The 22,509-nt window shown below is 42.4% G+C and overlaps 1 protein-coding gene across 2 annotated transcripts in view; it reads left to right on the top strand.

The window, feature by feature from the left end:
* The first annotated feature begins 8,313 nt into the window (after window positions 1-8,313).
* LAMA4 (laminin subunit alpha 4) overlaps window positions 8,314-22,509 on the top strand; it is a 116,884-nt gene continuing 102,688 nt past the window's right edge. The window contains exon 1 of one of the 2 annotated variants that reach the window (XM_081141249.1): window positions 8,314-8,718. In XM_081141249.1, coding sequence (XP_080997375.1) covers window positions 8,527-8,718 — 192 coding nt within the window. In that variant the 5' untranslated portion in view covers window positions 8,314-8,526. The remainder of the gene's footprint in view (window positions 8,719-22,509) is intronic. The other variant, XM_081141248.1, reaches the window with a different exon arrangement.

Raw genomic sequence — 22,509 nt, 5'->3', positions numbered from 1 at the left:
CTTAGGTTGATAATGAGACCATAACCATGTAATAGTGTTGGTAGCAGCCCAGTTAAGTTATAGCTCTAGATATTAAAATGACTGAAATAAAAGTGAAAAATACTTATTGGATTATGCTATAGATAACAGAAATTCTATTAACTTTATAATCATTAACTTATCTCTCTCTCTTCTAGTTTTTTACAGAACATATTAGTCATATAACAACAGCAATAATATGAAAATTACTAGTAATAATAATAGCAGCAATAAGACTCTGGCACAAGTACTGCGTGGAGAAGGTGTGAATGCTCTATGGAAAATAAGAGTAGTTATCAAGAGTTCTCTTCAAGTCCACTAGTTTTTATCAGCATCTCCAGGTCCCAGTGATGTCAAGATGAGAATTAGTCTAGAAATTCCCATAGAGAAATCTGACTGTATTTAAAGATGAGAACTTATGTTTATGGGTTAATTTATTAGTAAGAAACTGCATGAATTACAATCCCAAAAACCATGTTTGTTTTTACACATATATATACACACATATTCCCATTTAATTATTAAAAAGAAAAGAGGTCTTAGACGCTGGTTTAATAGAAAAAAAGTGATCTTTTTATTAAATAAAATATGTATGCACTTAGCTTGAGATAAATATAATTAAAGTCATGTGGAACTTTTGAGAAAATAAATGAAGACAAAGTAAAGAAGAAAAGAAAGCAAAACTGAGAAACACAGGAAGGGAGAGAATGACTAGGGGGTTATTTAGACGTAATTGAAATAGTCGAAGTAGACCCAGGGCCAGTAATGCATGAACTTTACTAAGGGATAACATATGTGATGGATAGAAGCTATCTAATAAGACTTACTGTTGGGCAACACCTGCCCCTGGCAGAGGAGCCCAGCATGTTGTGGCTTGGTAAACTTGTGACAGCATGTGTTGGCTGAGAAACACAAGTATCAAACATTGTTTTATTTCCAGGCCTATCCTTCCCCTCCAAGAGGAGGGGATGAGCCTACTGAAGCTAAAGTTCACTTCAGCTTCAAGTAAATATTGGTTTTACAAATAGAGATGTCTGTGTTGCATCTGTATTTCCCCGGGATGGGGAGTCATGTTCAGGAACATGGTGGCAGTTCATATTCTGTGTTTGCCGCCTGAGGCCTAGACTATTACTGTAACCATTTCCAGCTGGTCCCCCAGGCTCCAGTCTCTCCACTCCAGTGCACCCTCCACATGGTTATCCAATTAATCCTTCCTAATTCCCCTGTGATCCTCTCTCTCTCTTCTAGTACTAAACTATAAAGTACTCAGAACCATGCCTACCTATTCCATACTATCTTCCATTACTTACCCAAATGAACTTTGTGCAATCCTTCAGCCAGCCTGCCCTTGCCCTTGCCTGAATATGCCTGTCTTTTCCCACTCATATGCCTATGTCTATGTTGTTCCATTTGCATGAAATTCCCTCTCCCAGGCCTCCCCACCTGTCTTCCCATATCTAATTCCTATACCTGGATTGGAGATCCAGCGCCAATCTATACATAATACCTACTTTTCTCATTGAACTCTAAGGGATCTTTTCCTGCTTCTACCCCCAAGTGCAATGGATACGTGCCTATCTTGAGCACCGAGTGGAGTTGTAGGAATGGCTGTTTTAGGAATGAACATGTAGGTACATGTTCTAAATCTCCCTTACTAGATTACACGGCTGTCTCATAGTATCATCCATAGTCTTACCCACAGTACCTTGCAGAACAGACCCCAGTAAAATAACAGTTTGTGCGTTATACATTATGTAGTATGGATATATGATGTTTCCAAAACAAGTATTTAAAAAAAGTAAGGAATATAATGTAAGAATCTGATCTAAGAGGAATCACAAAAACAAACAAAACAAAAAAAACTTGTCCAAAACTAAACTCTTGATTGTCTCCATTCCCCCCAACCTGCTCTTCCCAGAGTCCTTCCCATTCTAGTAACGGCAAATCCATCATTCAAGTTTGCTCAGGCCAAAAACATGGACATCAGTCTTGAGTGCTTACTTCTCTCATTCCCCATATCCAGCAAATCTCACTGGCTCCACATTCAAAATAAATCCAGAATGTGATGGCTTTTCACATCTAATGCTAACATCCCGGACCAAGCCACCATGATCCCTTACCTATATCATTGCAATAGCCTCTAAATGGTCTCCCTGCTTCCTCTCTTATCTCTTTCCCTACAGTCTATTCTTCACATTGCACACATTAAGTCAGATCATGTCACTGCTCTGCACAGAGTCCTCCAAATACTTCCCATCTCACTCAGGGCCCATGCCAACATCTTTATAATTATCTCAATGGTCCTACATAATTTAACCACACAGCCCCCTACCTTTCACAGGTATGGTCCCTGAGCTTGGGGCTTACAGAGCCAGTGTAAGAAGAAAGGTCTTCCCAGCCCGCTACAGGTCTCACAGTGCTTCCCTCCAATCCAGGCCCCATTCACACAGATGCTCCTCTCAGAACACAAATCCAAATGCTGAGAGCTATTCACAGTAACATATTGAAGTTACAGTGACCTGGAGGAAAATTTTAAGATATTGTGTACATTTCATTTTTCTAAGAAAATAATAGGTGAAATACATAAAAATGAACATATATAAATGTATTTTACACATACAAAATATATAAAACATAAAAATAGATGGAATACACTTATATTGATGTAACAGAAGTCTGAAGGTACTTACACCCAAACATTTTCAGTGTTGGAACTTGTTACCCCACAGAGGAACGACTCCTGGTGACCATTATTTCCCCTTTTTTCATATCCGACTTTCTAATTCTACTATAATTATATTATCTGGTACATTTAAAATTCTTTAAATACAAATATGATCATGTCATTCCTGTGCTTAAATTTCTTCACTTCAAAAAAAAAGTGACAACAATGTTATGATGAGATTGGCCAGAGAAGCAAGAAGGAGCAGTCCCCCTCCCAAGCCCAGCCATGGGGTCTCCAACTGACAATCAAGTGGCAGGAAGGTAAGATGGAAGAGGGCCTCTCTCTTCTGCTCACACTCGGCTCAGCTCAGGTGGAGGACTGTGGGGAGCTTCAGGCTACGGAGGAGGGACAACAGCGAGGGTGCTAGCTGAGGATGGGGAATGCCTACAAGTGCTTCTTCGCTGTACACATTGTGCCTGTAGGTAATAATAGCACACTCTACACTTCAAAGCAGGTTAAGAAGGTATTAAGAAGGTATATCTTGTGCTGTGTTCTTACCACAATAAAATTTTTAATTTATTTTTTAATTAAAAAAATGTTTTTCCTCCCGTTAGTTTTCTCAGGCTTTTGTTCAGGATATAAATATGACTGTGAATAGCTCCCCAGTATTCAGATTTGCATCTTGGGAGGATCCCTCTGTTGCACAAAGGCCTGGACTGCAGGGCAGCGCTGAGACCATTAGGAAGCCAGGAAGCCCTTTCTTCTCACATTGGTTCAGTCACAGGGCCCTCAAGGCATTGGCTGTGCACTGCGAACAGAGGGCTCAGAGAGCATTTGAGAATCACGTGGCTTCCTCACCCCTCCTGTGGCACCAGGGCGCTCTGCATAAGCGGTTCCCTCCTGGAGCACCCTCTTTCCCTCCTCCCATCAGACAGGACACAGCACAGGTGCCCCCTTTTCCTGGAACTTTTCCTGACTCCCCCTGAGTCCAGGTAAAGGGCTTGTTGTGCACACTTTATTAGCAGCATGTCTGGACTTCCCCTTTGAACTCCTGTTAATAGCTTTGCATTCTTTACAGGGTCTATTTCCGGTCTGTCTCACCAGACTCTTAACTTCCTGAGAGTTAAGATCATGATTTTTATCATTTTACCCTCAGCATCTAACCTGCCATATTGTGTTCAATAAGAGCTAATTAAATGGATGGATGGATGGATGGATGGATGGATGGATGGATGGATGGATGGACGGATGAAAAAGATGCAGGGAGAACTTGCTAAAAGCCAAATGAGGCTGTGACAGTGCCATAGTCAGGAGAGGAAGCATAGATAGCTACATGCTGTCCACATCCTGAACAAAAGCCTACAAGACTAATGGGCAGAAGAGCAACTTTTAGGTGGTCCCCATCCTCACCTAGCACGCTTACTGTTGCTCCCCGCAGAGAGCCTGAACTTCCGCCAAGTCCTTCACAGGGGAGAAGCTCAGCCTGAGAGGAGAGAAGTGTGGCAGAAAAGGAGACACTGTCTTCTACCTTACCTTCTGCCCCTTGGTTATCAGCTAGAGGTCTCAGCACAGGGAGCCAATCCTGCTTGCCCCTCTGACCAATCTCAACATAACCTTGTTGTCACTAATACACAACAATCCACTCAACAATCCTCTGTCTAATTATGTCCAAGATTAGCACCTAAACATCCAAAATAGCATCTGATGTGACTTTCTATTTGTAGAAGGGCAGCCGGGATGCATTAGCAACACCCTCACTGGATTCCTGGACACTGTGGATAGGCCCAACAACCAAGTGCTGAAGGAAATGGGCCAACTTGATATTTATCTGCTGATAACTGCACTGGGAAACTCAAAAGGGAATTTCGGTACCTTCTTTTGATAAAGTCTTCAAACGGCCAGATCTGCTGCTGCCAAAACTAAAAATAGCTTGGTCTGCCCAGAAAAGCATTGGTCTGGGAGTCAGAAGATGTGGGGCCCTCGTTTTGCATAAACTGGCTTAGTGTCCTTGTCATTTAACCTCTTAGCCTCCCTGAAGGTCAGTGCTCTCTTCTGTGCATTGGGGATGACAGAGCAGACTCCTCGGGTCCTAGAGTAGGTGGGAGTCCCCAAGGAGATAATGGACATGAAAGTACTTGGTGACTGCCCGGTCCCAATCTCAGGCAAGAGAGGGAGGGTCATGATAAGAAAGCAGCCACACTGGAGACACTCCCTAGTTGTAGTTTTAGCAGGAATAAAATCCTCCCACTCTCAGGCCTTTCACGGTCTGGGGGCAGCCCTTTGCTCTCCCCTTGCCTGCCTGCCCTATTCTTCTATGATCCGTGACTGCCTCATTCATGGTTAACACAGGGAAGGCCCACTTAGCAGCCAGAAATACGAAAGGCTATTTTCAGCAAATGGGAGGTTACCCAAGTCACAGAATAAATAAACATGGCTATTTTTTTCTTTTTAAAAATAGTTATTCTGTGCTTTTTTAAGACCTAAAATACAGTATAGTTAAAGAGTATATATTGAGCACTGACTATATGCCAACCTGTGTGAATACTTTACATATACTATTTCATTTACTATTCATAATTAACTCCGAGAAAGGGCTATCATTATCCCCATTTTACAGATGAGGAAACTGACATTCAGAGAAACTAAGTTGTGTGGTAAGGTCCCAGAACTTCTGTAAACAGATCTAAGATTTATTATTTCATACAAAACCCATGCTCCTGTGTATTATGCTATTTTGCCTCAAAAATAATGATAATATCTGCAGAAAGAAGATGAGGAGGAAGAGGTAGAAGCATAGATTTAATGAAAAAATAAGAACCCATAGGTCTTGGAAAAATACACCCCTACGCACACTGCCCAAGCCTCTCACATAACCTGAGCACCACCTGGTAAGCAGGGAGTGGAGTCCCTGGGTCAAATAAAAAAGTGTGTGATTAATTGACAGTTAATGAAAAACAGGACACAGTCCTTCAGGAAACAAATGGGAACAGTTTTTGTGTACTAAAGAAGTCTATATCTGAAGTCAGAAGATGATGTATACGTCTATCATCATCATCATCATCACTCAAAGTTCTTTTAAAGGGAGAGTGGGACAGGATAATTGAGAATTATTTTCCTTCTTCAGAGTCTAGTCATCTTGTCTCCCAACAAGTTTTTCAAAGAACCAACTGTGGATGAAAAAGAGGAGACATACTAAACCTGACAAGCTCAGGGGAGGCCAGCATGGTGAGCCCTAAGCTCAGACACTGAAAGTAACCACATAGGATGGTCTGAAATAAAAATTCCTGACTGAAAGCCTGTCATGGCAGGTAGTCACATCCTAGGCCTGTAGCTTCCTCAACAAAGGTCAATCTGAACTAGGTGAGCCAGTCTATTGTCCTTTTGTATCTAAGATAACATACCTTTGAAACCGCAGAGTAATCTTTCCCAGACACCCTCAGGGCACGCACACTGTACCAGAGCAGAGACCACAGAGCCCCTCATTGTTATCTTAGTTCCCAAACGCTATCCCTCTGTGATGTAAATATTATTAACTGTAATAATGTAAAAGAAGTACTGTCTCTCCATTTTACTTTTTATCCAATCTCAGAGATTTCCCTCCTTGCTTTCTTAGGCCCCCTTAATCAACCACCAATGGATTTCGTGTAACCCTCCTCAAGTGTACTCCTTTGATTCTAATGTACAAAATAAGCTGCAAAACTGCCATTCTTCAGAGCATTTTGTCGATCCATTGAGATTTTTGCTTCCCAGAAATTGTCATCAATTTGGCTCAAATAACCTCACAAAAATTTTCTACAGGTTTGGATATTTCTTACAATCAAACCAAACATATATTTTTAAGTTTTCACTTAATTAAGGGGGTTAACCAATTTATATGGAAGAAAGTGATCATAATTTGACTTAATGGTCCACTGCAATACTATTTTTATATTTTGAAATGAAAACACTGCAAATATTTGGGGACATATAAAAACTTTTGTCTAGTTCTAGCTTTGGCACTTTTATATCACAGCATTTTATAGTCTAAAACCAGTGACTTTAGCATCAGATTTACCTGGGTTCTAGTAGAACTTTTACCACTTACCAAATGGGTATAACAATACTTATCTCGTGGGATTATGGTGAAGGTTAAATGAAATGAGATAATTTATGCAAATTTGGGGGTCACATAGAAGGTAATCAAAATGAGCGTGCCGTCTCCTCTTCCTCTGAATTCATGGCCTTTATTTTGTGAGTTTCAAGCAGTATAGATGTGAAAGATAGTTTGAAATCAGTGAGGCCCAGGTTCAAACCTCAGTTCAGCTTTCTCCCATCTGTGTGACCTTGGACAAGTGTCCTAGTCTCTCAGAACTTTCTTGTTTTGCAGGAATGCTGCGAGGCTCAAAAATAACATATGCAAAGCATCTGACATATAGTTGGTACAAAATAGTTGTTTCCTTTATCCTTAGATAAAATGACTGTTGTCCTATAAAATAGAGTTAATGATTAGGTTTTGTGAAAATGCTCTATTGCTTCACTGTAGGTGCTATCAAACACCTGGAGACTTACTGGGGAATCATTTTACCGTTGTTTCATCTAATCCTTTCTAAGTCATGGTTGGGTCTTGCGGGAATGCATCAAACTCCGTTATGAAGCCAATGTAAGCAGAGATACCGATCAGCTGTTGTGGCCACTGACCCATCCATGGGGGTACCCCAGCATAACTGGAGCCCAGCTTCTCCCCAAAGTCTTGGGAAGGTTACAGGACTCAGACAGATGAGGTAGGCATGAGATTACAGGCCAAGAGGAAGAGGTCGGGGCTGTGGGCTGTATATTTAACAGGCTCATACACTCCAAGCCTTGTTCCGGGCCCCTTACAAAGCTCCTCTTTAGGGCGAAAACAAGATGTTCTTTGTAAATAAAAGTTCATGCATTGGAGTAATGAAGTCATTTTCCAGCGCTGCAGTGAAAGATATTCTTCTCCAAGCCCGTCAGGAGGCTGGGTGAGGACTGTCAGGAGGAAGAGGGGTAGCCAGTCAGTCTACAGAGAGGATATTAACACAAAGAACGCAGCAGCCCATCTCTAAAAATGAGAAACCTTGCCTAGGAAGGTGGGTGTCCTTCCCTCAGCCGTCTGAAATCATTACCTCTGGCTCCAGAATCCCCTTTCCACCCACTTTCCTGCAAACTAAGGGGTGGTACATAAAAGACCTATAGAAATATAGATAAGACACCCGGGCACCTTGGCTAGATAACTAAGAGATGAGAGGAAGCAACCGCAACGCTGAATATTCATCTGGGTCCTTGGAGGGGCTCCAAGCTGGGAGGGGAGGGGAGCTCCAGGGAAAGCCCGACCTCGGCGCGTGAAAGGCCGGCGTGGACGGAGGGCCTGGACGTAAAAGGTGAAGAGGGGTGGTGAGCAGGGTGCGGGAGGAGGCCGGGGCGCCGCCGCCCTCAGTCCAGGCCCGCGGGGACGGGAGGCGGCCGCGCGGGCGGGCTCCCCGACCCAGTCTGCCTTTTGATGCTCAGCTTTGACTTCCATCCGTCTGTGTGTTCTTCAGCCAGGGCCTCTGGGCAGAGAGAGAGAGAAGAAGTGAGAGAGGCAAACGGTGGGGAAAGAGAGGAGAGAGGCGGGGGCAGGGAGGGAGGGAGGCAGAGGGGGAAAGGAGGGAGGGGAGACTCTCCCTCACTCTCGCCCTCTCCTGATTTCCTCTCTCTCTAAGCTGCAGCTGGAGGCGCCCGGGGTCCCCACATCTGGACACTGCGCCCGCAGGGAAGGTGAAGGGAGCGCGGCGCCCCCGCAGCACGGGGTCCCCGCGGGCAGAGGCTGCGCAGCCCGGCGCCGGGCGGATGCCAGCGGACCCATGGCCCGGAGCTCAGCCCGGCGCTCGGTCCTGCCCCTGTGGCTGCTCTGGGGCGCCGCCTGCGCGCTCGGGGCGCGCGGGGACGCCGCGCTTCCCTCGGACACTGCGGGGAGCTCCGCGCCCGGCACACAGGACGCGCCCGGGACCAGCGCGCCGCGCGGGGCGCCCGGAAGGCTGCCGCCCGCCGCTCAGGTACCGTCTCCCCGCCCCGGCCGCCCGCGGGGACCTGCGCCCCGCGCGTGGGCGCCGCGCTCCGCTCCCCCCCCCCGCCTTCCCCTCCCCCACCGGCCGTGAGCTTCACCTGGAGATCAGCTCAGAAACTGGAACTAAAAAGTTTACTTTGTGAACTGGATTTGGATACTGTGAGTGGAGGCTTTGGGACATGTCACCGTTCAAACTGGCAAAAGTGCCTGTGTCCTGCCTGCTCAGAGCCAGTCCGCCAGACTGCCTGTCACCTGGGGCTGCAGCGGCACCTCTAGGACCTTCTGCCCCTTGGATGCCCCAGTAGAGTCATTTTGGTCAGGCCACAGCCCTTAATGCACGTGCCCTGAACCGCGTCCCGCCCCTGTCAGGTTAGGACAGCGGGAACAACCGGGCAGGGCCAGTTCTTTTGTCACAAACTAAACGGAAGGTCCTGTGCAATCAGCAGAATGCAGGGTGCGTGAGGGTGACGGGGCACTAAAGCAGCTGGTAGGAAACTGCAGAGAGGACGCCTCCCATAGCCCTGAGCCCTGTATTCCAGAAAGAAGACTTACAGTGAAGGTCAAGCCCTATCCCAAATGATATGCTATTGATGATAGGCTTATTCAGAGTTGCTGTTTATTTTATTGTAATACTTTACAATAGCTTTTATGTCGAAAGTATAAACAAAGTGTAGAAGTTGGGTAAAGGAAGGTGACCCCAGAGTAGGTGATTTAAGAGCTGCCGGGGCGAGAGGGACAACAGCCTGTCCAGGGCGTGGGAGACGCTAAGTGGGAGGGAAATGAAGTCACCTAAGTTCGTGGGAAAGGAAGGAGAAATTGATCTAGCAACACGCGCACACACCCTATAGCTATGGTTATAGCAGCTGTAGAGCCAAAGCTGTTATGTGGATTGACACCATTTCTAAAAGCAAGGAAGTCTGGATTATTGCTATTAATTCTACTAATTGTTAGTATAACTGTAGTTATTATTACTGATAAAATAAGGTGCATGAAGATGATCTTTCTCCAGGAGTGAGCCCTACCCATGCCCAAAAAAGAGGGGAGGGTGGGTAGGAATAGAGCATACCAGCTTCCTACTGTGATGCAAAATGCAACCTCTGAGAAAGGGGGCAGGGCTTCTGGTCAGTTTAGCACTCAGACATGAGGCCCAGGAGAGACTCCTGGGAAGTCCTGGGAAGGCTTGGAGTTCACCCCGAGAGACATTGTCTCCACCTGTTGCTTTGAGCATGGAAAGTCTCTGAATGAAATGCTTAAGAATAGAGTTGCCAGAAAAAAATATAAGCTGCTCAATTAAATACGAATTTCAAATAAACAACAAATGGATTTTTGGTTATGTCTCAAATATTGCACGGGACATATTTAAACTAAAAAATTACTCATTGCATTTCTGAAATTCAGATTTATCTGGGCATCCTGTATTTTTGTCTGCTAATTCTAAAGAGACAGGCATGCATTGAACCCTGAGCAATTTCTTGTATACCCATATGTTCAGTAAAATAATAGGAAGGTGGTACACCAGAGTGTTTACTTGCAGGCTTTGTAGTCTAATGATCCCAAGTTTAAATTTCAATTTATCTGCTCCTTACCTTGGGCAAATTGTAGATGCACAAGTTGCAGATAAAGAAACTGAGGCTTAGAGGAATTATTGATGTCTACTTCACATTTCATACAGTTATTGTGATGAAATTAGATAAAACATACAGAGTGCTTAACACAATGCCTGACATAGTATAAATGCTTTATACATCCTAAGGGTTGTTGTTATTATTATAAAATACGTGGATGATTGGATAAAAAGAAACACTTATCTGCGAATATTTCTCAGAACTGTGTTTGTGCGGTGCTATTTTACTTAATATTGCTATATCTCTGTCTATATTCTTCCAGCTAGAAAGAATGCCCTACAGTGAGTTAAATTTGTAATACTGTCAGAGTCTCATTCGTTCAGTATACCAGTTGAGGCCTTTGATTTAGGGAAACAGAAAGAAACTATTAGTCATTCCAGGAGGGTCAAAGTATATGATGTAGAAAGGGTGGGATTGGGGTAATTATGTTCCCACTGCATAGTTTCACATAATGCCTTCAGTGAGCCTGCAGTCCCACAGGATCCTGACACCCCCACCATCGGGTTTCCCATGCTCTTTATAGCCACTACGGAGACCTTAAACTAAATACATTCCGGAGATTTAACAACACGGTACAACCACCCTGCTGAATTGGTTCAGGAGATTATATTTACAACTACAAAGAGAGAAAGAGAACATGGACCCATGTAATACGTTATTTGTGAGAGGTTGGAGATGTGGATGGAAGGATATTCTAAAAATAAGTTCACTTTATTTGAATTGGATTTATATGAATGGCTATTGCTCAATTCTCCTTCAAAGGGGAGGAAGAAAAATACTAAAGCCAACATGCAGCAGTGGGAGGCACTTGGCTGAAGGCCTCCCTAAGAATCCCAAACTCTTCAATAGCAGGGTTTGTGTCGTCTCCACCCCTGGGTCCTCAGCCTGTGACATGGACTCCAGCACACTGTGGTGCACGGTGAGAGTTAGAGGAACAAATACATGAAATATGCATTGAATAAAAAGGCTGGAGAGCACTGACTGTCCAAGGAGAAAGGTCCCTCCTTTCCTTCCAAAACAAGCCCCAGCTCCCCCCAGGATGCAAAGAATTTGAAAAAACAACACCCAGGGGGTCACTCTGTCCTCATTAGGAGGATGTTCCCACCTTCTGCTTTTTTACAATTCACTGAGTCCATTATTGCTGAGTTTATGGTGAGAGCAGTGATTCTTAGTAGGTGGGGGTAGGCAAAGGGGAAACTGGGCAGTTTAAAAAGGTATATTCAGTATTCTGATATTTCACATTTAAGAAAAGAAAGTCTTTATTTTGTCATAATCACTATAGTAGTAAAACTAAGCACACATCTTCTTGACCATGTGGATGTGCAAAAGAACTGGAGGGGTGGAGATGAGAACAGTCCCTGAGGGGAGGCTGTCAGAGTGTCCTTGGAAGGACTGCCATTCTGGTCTATCAAAAAGAAGCAGGAGTTAAACAAGGTCAAGAACACTAGGCTAGAGGTCTACAGTGCATGGCTGGAAGGAAGCCACACAGAGACTCAGAAGGAGAGGGCAGGGGCTCTGCTGGAAGGGCAAGGTGGGAGGCGGTGGAGGGCCACGGTGCTGTTACTGCCTCTGGTAGATAATTGAGAAAATAAGGGACAATATGAGCAAACTTTCCTGAGAGGGGAAAACTGGAATTTATCTCCTGGCAACCCGACTGGGTGTTGCTGTTGTTGTTGGTTTCCCTCCAAGAAAAACTATTGGCCCTTGAGTCACATGTACCAATGTAGCCCATGCTGGACAAACTTACCTACTTTTAAAAAGCCCACGAACTAGACTAGTGATGAGGGACTTTTCCTCTGACTCCCCCCACTGTTATGCGATTCCCGTGCGTAGTTAGGCGCCCAGCCGCTAAAGGATTGCAGAATGTTTCTTGAAAGACAGTTTAGAGCTCTTTCACTATCTGCTTTTCTTTTCCTTATCTTGGTCCCTTACCTTGGAAAAGGACATGTAGAATCATACTAAGACCTCCAGTCACTGGCCTGAGCCACCATTCTATACTGCTGTTGAACAGAGCAATTCGGGAATTTGAACCCCCACATGCAATCATTATTTTATTCACTTAATACTCATCCGATGAGTAGGTTTGAACCCTTACCACATAGAGAGCAATAAAGTAGGTGCCAGGAGGGACGGAAAGCAGTCACATCCTGGATATCCTCAAGGATAAGTGTTCTAAGAACAAAAAATATATCCATAGCCACTATATAAAGCAGAATGAGTCAACACTCTGTAAGAATGGCTGCAACCTAAGTGCCATGATGGTAATGTGCAAAAAGTATTACTCTTGAGATAGACCAGTGGGTATAATCACCAACTCACCAAACACCAAAGAAGGTTCCTGGGAACATTATTTTAGAAGGACTGAAATATAGTCGTGGTAGCAGTAATAATAATAGCATGGCTTATAGCTAGCGCTCACTGAGTGTTTACCAGTGTTTGCCAGACACTGGTCTAAGCACTTTCCATGAGTTATTTCCTTTAAGCCTCATGACAACTCAATGGGACTGATATAGTTATTTTCTCATTTTGCAAACAAGGAAACCGAGGCATAGAACATTTGCCCTGGCACCCTACCTGGCAAGTAACACAGCTACAAAGGAGTTAATGAGAGTAATTTCGACTGTGAAGGAGTATCTAGAAAAAGGTAGTTAGGTAAACAGAATCCTCTGCAGGCATAATTTTAGTCAAAGTTTTGGGAACTTCTTGCAATGAAGATATATAAAATCTTATTCAAAGACCATTTACCTAGTACTTGCTAGATGAGTGGCATAAGTATCGTACAATTTTAGGATTACCAAAGAATTGAGATAACTTACCTTCCTGCTCTATTAACTACTTTTTAAACTACTACTCAAATAGAAAAGGAAATAATTAACACTTATAAACTTCTACTATGTCCCATGAACCTACATGCATTATCTTATTTAATACTCAATAGTGAAAATTATACCCATTTTACGGATGAACAAATTGATGGAGATGGTCTACAGCATGGACTACTGGTCTAATCTGCAAAAGACTTACACTAATGTAGCTGTTATTTTTCTGGGGTTTCCAAATTCCGTTCTCTTTTCGCAGCATATCATTGGGTCTCCCTGATAGATTTCTTTCTTTTCTTTTTTAAACTATAGAATTTTCTTGTATCTTGTTTTCCTTTTATAAGCATGTTCTAGTATGTTTCCTTTAAATGATGCTATAGTCTACATTAGAAACTCCTGATTTAGATTAATAGGCAGAGAATTCAAAACAAAACCACGTACAGCAATACATACATGGTCTATCTGACAGAATTTATTATAAAATTCCTGGAAAATAGAATGGCTTTTGCTATAATTCCAGAGTTTTCTGATTTAACCAAAAGAAGGTGTGTGTTTTTTTTGGTGGCGTAAAGTATATATAACATAATATTTACCATTTTAACTGTTTTAACTGGCATTAGGTACATTCACATTGCCATGCAACCATTACCACCATCCACCTTCAAAACTTCTGTCATCTTCCCAAACTGAAACTCGATACTCATTAAACAATAACTTTTTATTAACCTCTTTCTCCCAGGCCATGGCAACCGCTATTCCACTTTCTTTCTCTATGAATTTGACTACCCTAGGTACCTCATATAAATGAAATCCATAATATTTGTCCTTTGTGTGCTTTATTTCACCTAATATAGTGTTTTCAAGGCTCATCCATGTTTGAGCATGTGTCCAATTTTTATTTCTTTTTAAGGATGAGTAATATTTAATTGCCTGTATATATCACATTTTGTTTGTCTATGTACCTGTCAATGGCCAGTTGGGTTGTTTCTCCCTTTTGACTACCATGAATAGTGCTGCTCTGAACATTAACGTACACATATTTGATTGAGTCCCTGCTTTCAGTTCTTTAGGATATATACCCAGAAGTAGAATTGTTGATCATATGGTACAGAGAAAGTTAGAAAACTCAAATTCTTATAGAGGCCAAGCAAAAAAGTAACTGGGCAGTGAAAGGAACACATCCTCTGAGTGATGGAGCCAAAAGAACAGGAAAGGAAGAGGGCCTCTTCCAGAGGGGCAGCTACCTCTCCTTGTTGCCAGGTCTTCTGTTTTTTCAAGAGAAGACAGAATCTGGATTCTTAAGTGAAATTGTTGACTCAATTTTTAAAAAATGCTCTGTGGAAAGTACATCTGATGGCCCAATTCAGCCCGAGGGCTGTTAATTTGCAGTCTCTGAATTAAAACATTTTAAATTCACCTTTCATCAAAGGCACAATGTGGGCATCTAGCCAGACAAATGTACTATGAACCCAGCTCCACTACTTTTTAGCTGTTTGACTTTGGGCAAATTTGTTCATCTTTCAAAGATTCTGTTTGTTTGATTGTAAAATGAACAGAAGTGCATTTGCCTTGCAAGATTGTTGTGAAATTTAAGTGAAATAATATATACATAAGCTGCCTGACTCAAAGTCTGCCCTCAGTTCTCTCTCTTCTGTTCCTCTCACCTCACCTCTCTCTTTCTTCTACTTTGTTTTTACCTATCTGCAAGTTAAGATTTGTAGTATCAGTCTATGTAAATTTTTATTTATTCTTTACATTTGATTACTTTCAATTTTTGTTTACAAATTTGCTGATTACCCAACATTGGAGAAGAAAGAGACTGTAGTTTAGTTTTATAATCATTGTATCCCTAATGGTTCTTTGAACATAGCCTTTCCCCAGCAATAGGATGATCTGAGCAGTTAAGAGAAATGAATGGTTTTTCTAAAGCCCCCCAAATCTAAAAACAAACAAACAAGCAAAAACAATATCTTTGATATGACAAGGACTATAACCTATTTTTTTTTTCCTCTCACAATTAAGTTCTCAAATCTGACTTGTCCTAGTTTCTTGAAGTATATGCCAAAAACACTCCTTTCTTTCAGGGGTTTTTTCTTGCTCAAAGTAATGATATAAATATAATGATGGTCAGACATAATTTTGAGACATTTGATCAATTAGAAACCATTAAAATCAGATTGCCAATACACTCTTTGAGTTCCAAAGCTTAGCATTTGCAAACAATTACTTATTTGTTTTCTAAAACAAGTAAATCTGCTAGTTCATCAGGATAGAGTGACCACATAGAAGAATATTTAAATATCTACTCCAGCATTTGCCAAAGAGCAGTATTTTTTTCAACTGTTTCTCTTTTTGCTCCTAGTGTGGTGAGGTTAAATTCTGGGAAATGTTCTACTAAAGGGAAGTTTAACCACAGATGTTTGTAATTCCAACTTAAGTTTCCCATCAAAGTCTTAATGAAATTCAGCTGCCAGCAGTTCGGCTCTGAATCACAGTCTTTTTCATGAGAAACTTGGGGGAAACTGCATTCCAAGGCTGAATGGTAGTGGGAAAATGCTCATATACAAACCCAAATCCTCTGCATAAAGGAAAAATACATAAAGAAACAAATCCTGTTTGAAAAACAAAATGAGAGAGGGGTGGTCAGATGTACTTTGAATAACACACAGTGTGACCCCCTTTTCACTTCTAGGACTTTCTTAGCTTGTGTGATGTATTTTGGTGGAAGCTAGCGAGCTAGTGTTTACCTAAATGGAGTGAAATATCTCCATCTATGACTGCATGAGAACTGTTGAATTGGAGGAACCCCGTAACAATAACAGCTGCATTAGCACAAGCCTCCTGCAGCCTAGACCAGCAGTCCATGCTGTACGCCACAGTTAAAAGGACAGTTTAGTACAGAACAGATTTTGTGTATTAATATTTACTTTGAAATTATGCCCTCCATCAGATGGAGTGGCATGATTAACGGAAATCAGGGAGTCCAGAGATCAAAGATATTCACCTCACACGTGACTGTTACATGCAATGCTGTAGTCTGTTCATGAAGTGACTTGCAGCATAGCATACTGAATTAAGCAGCTCTGTAAAGCCAAATGTTGGCCCAAAGGAACGGATAATATAGACACCAGCAGAAGGCAAGAGAATGTCTAGTGAGCCTCACACTGTCTGGTGCCGGGGCTGCAGAACCATCTAGAATCACAGGAACCAGAGCACATATTCCAAGTCTTGGGCATAAAATCCTGGCTGGCCTCTTCTTCCATAACACAGTGACTCTCCAGTCCCTTTCTAGCTTCACAGCCACAATGTGTGTGATTCCCCTTGACCAACAGTGATACAGTATGACAAGCTAAGGGTACCCTAAGTGTAACCTCCCTTCCTGCGGATATGACATGAGTCCTGGTAGCATCAGAGTGGTTCTGTCATGTGTGATTCTGTCAATCCTCAGGTCACAGGTGAGGTGTTAAATGCCTGTTATTTGAAAATTGAACAGAGTCTGAAAACCTGGAGATGGACCAGTGTTTCTCTGTGGTGTGTGATTAATTGCTTCATTCTTTTTTGTTCCCTTGTCTGTCATGATCAATGCTAGTCGACACCCTGAAATCCTGTTCATAAGAGACAGTCCCTGAGGCCTCTACTGCAGCGCAGAAGTCAGCATAACTGGGACCTGCTTGAATGTAGAGCCAGTGGGTGGTTATTATTGGATGTGTAACTCTATGGCACCTTGCAGTGTGAATGGTGAAATCAAAGGGATCGTAGAATGTTAGATCTAGAAAGGATGTTCAGAGAGTCAACCCCTCATTCTGTAGGAGAAGAAACTGAGTCTCGGGAGGGAGTTGGGGTTCTTCATTCAAGGACACAAAGATCATTAGCATCAGTGCCAGGAACAATGTTTTCTGACTTCCGGCCTTATGTTCTCACCCTTAGCTTCAGAACTGGAGATAATTAAGTGAATATACATACACACAACCACACACACATACCTATACACATATATACATAGAGCATCCCCAAAAATGTACATACACGTTTTTAATAATTAGAAAGGCAGTGTTTATTAAAATGCATTTCATTTTCAAAACTGGGCTATCAGCTGTTAAAGCATGTATATATATGAGAAAAATTGTTTACTTCTAATATACTATTATTCACTTTACTTTTTATTGTTTCTATTTATCCTTAAGTTGATTTATCAGTAGGAGAGTCTCACGGAATGGAGTGAAATGGGACAGGCACTGCACTGTGAGTCTGCAGCTGACTGTTCTGGTTCTCGGCCGTGCCACTAATAACCAGATCACCCTTACCAGTTAAAGGAGCCTTGGCAAGTCCCTTCACCTCTCAGGGCCTCAATTTCTACAGATTAAAAAGAACAAAACAAAACAAAACAAAAAAAGGTTACTCTTAGCAACAAAGTTCTATAACTGCCTAATAAATAGATCAAGCTTTATACTAATTAAAGGGAAGCTGGCTTAAGGAACAGAATCACTCAGGGTCACAGCTGTTGTCCTAGTTAGAGCCCCTCGTTAGGAGTCCAGAGCCTGAGGCAAACAGGCCCATCTCCAGGGGGATGGGGTGGGGCTGTCTTAATGGAATCTTCTCCTGCTTCCTCGAAATGCCAGGTGCAGGGCTGAGGATGGTTTGCAGGCCAGAGCACTGGCCCAGCCATGGACGTGAGCCTTTGCGAGGTGCCACACCAAGAGGCTTCCCAGCCAGCTTTAGCCACAGACACCTAAGTGTCCGATGACATGTGTCAGTAGTCTCCCATACCAGGGCTCCCAGGTGCTATCACCTGCCCTCTTCAGACCAGTCAGGATGGCTCTAAACGTGAAGCTGCACCCAGAGAAACAGGAAGGGTGATGATGGAAGAGGTAAGGGACATGGAGAACTACTGAGAGGAGACACATCAATGCGCCTCGTGACAGCTAAGTGGCACATGACAGAAGGCCCAGAGAGGAGAATGTGTTTTCATGCATTGCAAAAGGAAGGGAAGCTGGTGACAGATTATTGGTTCCTTATATACATCCACTAAAATCGCTGCATTATAGCAGGCACAGTACAGCTGTCAACTGAGTCTTCACATTAAGGTAAAGAGGAAGTTTAACTCGATAATCGGCTCTAGATTGGACAGAACGCAGCATTTGGAAGCAAATATTTTCAAGGGCCTTTCCGGATGTCAGGATTGTCAGCACGTGAGGGAAACTGCCCTGGTGTGTGAATGCCCTGATTGCTACTGGCTGCAGGGAGGAGGAGTCAAGCCCTCCAGATTCTCAGTGTGGCCCAAGGATGGCAGCATCAGCGCCACAGGGCATGTGCTAGAGATGCAGGCTCAGCTCCCACTCCTGAATCAGAATCTGTATTTTTACCAGATCCCCCAGGCTGCTCACATGCACATTAAAGTATGAGAAGCATTAGCATCTAAAATGCAGCTGGGCTTGATTTTAATGGACCCACGGGAAATTGAGAATCCAGAAAAGGGAAGCTTTTTGAATATACCGTAATTATAGGGAGGCCTAAAATATAAAACCATATCAAGGCTGTGTGAAGCTAGTGAGGGGCTCACAGCTACTAGCCCCTGGCCTGAAAAGTTACACTTTAGAATTTAAAAAAAGCTTCAAAGCAAACTGCTGCTTCAAGGAGTCTGAAGAAGCTGAAAAGGTTATGTCACTTACTGGCCTGCACGTAGTAGGTGCTCAGAGGGGTTTTAAGGAAAACATAGTATGATAGAGAAGCTTTCCTACTCCTGCCTACTTCCCAGCACCCGTAGCCTAGAAATACAACCTCTGGAGAACCTGTGTCCTTGAAGGGAAGGAAGGGGAGGCAGGGGAAGAATGTATTTGTGGAATCTACTTGAAAACAGGGTGTTGCTCAGACTCTTCAGAACATAGTGAGATTGTAATGTTTTTCTTGCTAACAAGGGAGGCTTTCTAATTCAGGTTAATGTGTCTTCAGGGAGTGAGAAGTGTGGTCTGTGGTCCTAGGCTAGGAAGATAATGCTAAGTGATATGGAGGAGCTGGTTCCTCACCAGGAAACTTGCACAGGCTAGTCCACACGCAAGCTGGTACTTTTCTAGAGGGATTGAGATCTGCACAAAAGTGCTCTGAAGTTGAGGTCTGTGCCTCCTCCTGCGTCAGAGGAGACCTTGCCATTCCCCTGGCAGACTCCAGGTCTCCTTGGTGCAGCCTCAGCCCTGAGAGGGCCCCTTGCTATTTTTATAACAACCGTAAAGGACAGCAGCTATCCTTGAACCTATTCCAGAAGGCAAACTGGCTGATTTCTAAGATCTGTAGCTTTAATTCCTAACTTTGATTAACGCTTGCTGTGCCCTAGGCATTGTTCTAAGCACTCTGTCTGTTATTAATTCATTTATTTCTCATAACATAATGAAGAAGACGCTACTATTACCACCATTTTACAGATGAGGAAACTGAGTCGTATATAAGTTGAGTAACTTACCCAAAGTCACAGTTCAGGATACCTGGCTTAAACTTTGTTCTATAATGACCCTCTAGCGTCTGTTTTTTATCTCAGGGTGTCCTAGACTATCTCAGCTAACAAGAGTCCCCAGTATTATCCAGGAATGCCAGAGTAGTCTTAGTAGTTGAGGAATCTGTAAAGAACATTTAAATTTGTGCTGAGCATTAGTCATTTCAGTGGAATCCTGAGTTTACTTTAGGGACCTACTACTAAAAAGCACTTAATAGAAGGATAAGAAAAGAATTTGAGATGTAGTAAAAGCAGAACCTCAGGGAAAACGATTAGACAGAGTTATGTCAATCGTAGGAAAACTGAGTGAAGGTATAGAAACATTTGATTTTTGATTTTTTTCTATAAATGACGATATAAAAAGAAAGGGAGTTTAGCAACAGCCAGGACTTATCAGATCTAAAAGAAACAGACTATTACCTCCTTTCTTAGAAATTTTCCATCACTGTATAAAACAATATGTCTGAAATAACTGAGTTATTCATTTGCACATAATGATTAAGAGCCGACTGTCAAGAGGCACTGATGATTCCATGTGGCTCAGACCCAGGTAGGCTATGCCCTCCTGGACTAGGAGATTAGCTGTGGTAGCAGTGGTCACTCATGAAGGCCATTGTTAACCTGGGAGGGGAATGTATACAGTAGTGGTTCCCCCAAATTTTCATGCCCAAGCATCTCTACTATTTCTTCTATTCCTGTAGCCTCATGTTTTGAACTATTCTGTCTACTGTGTTAGTTTGCTAGAGCTGCCACAATAAAATACCACAAACTAGGAAGCTTATAGAAATTTAAATTTTCACAGTTCTGGAGGCTAGAAGTTCAAGATCAAGGTGGCCTTGGGGTTGGTTTCTGGTGACTGCTCTCTTCCTGACTTGTAGATAGTTATCTTCTCTCTGCTCCTCATGGGGCCTTTCTTCTATACACGTACAGAGAGGGAAAGAGATCTCTGGTGTCTCCTCCTCTGTGATAAAGACACTAGTTCTACTAGAATAAGATCTTGTCCTAGTCTTAACCTTTATTTTCTCTTATAGGCCTTAGCTCCAAGTACATTGGGCTTCAGACACACAGAAACTGGGGGTGGGAGTGGGGAGTATAATTGAGTCCCTGCCAACCAATAAAATATGTTAGGCAATAATTTATTTTTTAATGAGGTAATTTATAACTGCAAGAGAGAACAATAAAGATAAATTAAAAATATAAAAACTATGTAACTTTAAAAAAAGAGCAACAGCTTCTAGTAAAATAAGATATTCGGTGTTCTCATCTGTATGAACTTTGGTTAAAAGCAAAAACAAACACAAAATTTAGGATTTCATTTTAGTTATACATTCTTTAAACAGGATGTCACAATTAATTCTAAATAGATATTTTAAAATATGGAAAATAGTATGTTGGGCCCTATACTATCACTTTGTATTCCTTAGGTGTCCAGGGACACTTAATTGATCAGTATTAATATTTTCTCTTAGTTTTTTTTTAAAAAGGTACCTACTACCTTTTTTAAAGCAAGTGCCTCATATTCTACAACGATGAATAAACATGATTAAAGAGATAAAACAAGTGCACTGATAGTGTAATACAACTAAATTGATATGTTATAAAAAAAACTTTTAGAGGGTTTAAAAGGTTCACTCAAAGTGGGAAGGTCACATGTGACTTCATGGAAGAGGTGGGATTTGAGTTGAATCTTTAGATTGAGGAAAATTTAAGCTGAGCAGACTGGACTAGTAAAGACAAAAGACAAAGGATTTCTCCTAGAAAGGCATATAGTCTCAGTTATGTACACTGAACAAGAGGGAGCCATTGAAGATTCCAGAGCAGAAAAGAAACTCAATGAGAGTTTCATCACACATTATGATGCTCCATCAGCATCAATCTGGAAACAAGCTGTTGGGTGGATTGGACAACAAAGAGCCTCCCATCAGGGTCACCTATGCTATATGTTGGTAATTGCCCAGGAGAGAGAGAAGGGCCTGGATTTGGATGGTGGCCATGGTCTGGAAAGGAAAAAAAACATACTGGAATCATTGCAGAGATTCTTACAAGATGACTTGTCATATATTTGGAGAGCAAAGATGATGAAAAAGTCAAGGTGTTTGTAGAAATATATTACAACACGGAAGAAAAAATCTCTTTAGAGTAATTTTAACATGATACCTACAAAATCAGTGGATTTTAAGCTAAAGTTTCATGAAAATACCTCAGGTTTACCTTGGGGTGAGGGAGGGGGAGCACCAGGAAGTTGGGGCTCTGCTTCTTTCTACCAGAGCATCCTTTTAAATTTTCTTATAGATGAATTCCGCATGAGATTTCACTAAGGTGGGCGGTGGGGAAGATTTCTCTGTTCCAAAATGTTTGAGAACCATTGTGCTGGGAGCTCCCAAGTTAGTTTTTGAAATCATGAAAGGTCTCCAAAATGTTACTCAGCCCGGCCGGGCGTGGCTCAGTGGTTGAGCATCGACCTGGGATCCAGGCGATCGGGGTTCGATTCCTGGTCAGGGCACATGCCCGGGTTGCGGGCTCGATCAATGACTCTCTCATCATTGATGTTTCTATCTCTCTCTCTTCCTCCCCCTTCCTCTCTCTGAAATCAATAAAGATATATTTAAAAAAAAAAAAAAATGTTACTCAAAATCTTGTTCAAATCAGAGCCTGCAAGGCAGTTGAATTTCCCAGTAGTGCAGACACTGCCTCAGCATCAGTACGTGGTGCTGATAACCCAGAGCCGCAGAGGCTCTGAGCTCCTGTGCAGCAGCTCCAAACATGAGCTAGCAATCTCTAAACAATTGTGCTCTCCTGAGAGATATTTTTATGCTTCCTGTTCCTTGTCTGAGGATATTTTTGGCCCTTTC

Source organism: Miniopterus schreibersii, assembly GCF_964146895.1.
Source record: "Miniopterus schreibersii genome assembly, chromosome: 6".
Classification (NCBI taxonomy): Eukaryota; Metazoa; Chordata; class Mammalia; order Chiroptera; family Miniopteridae; genus Miniopterus; species Miniopterus schreibersii.
The sequence above is the reverse complement of the archived record's forward strand: the minus strand, read 5'-3'. Positions and strand labels throughout refer to the sequence as shown.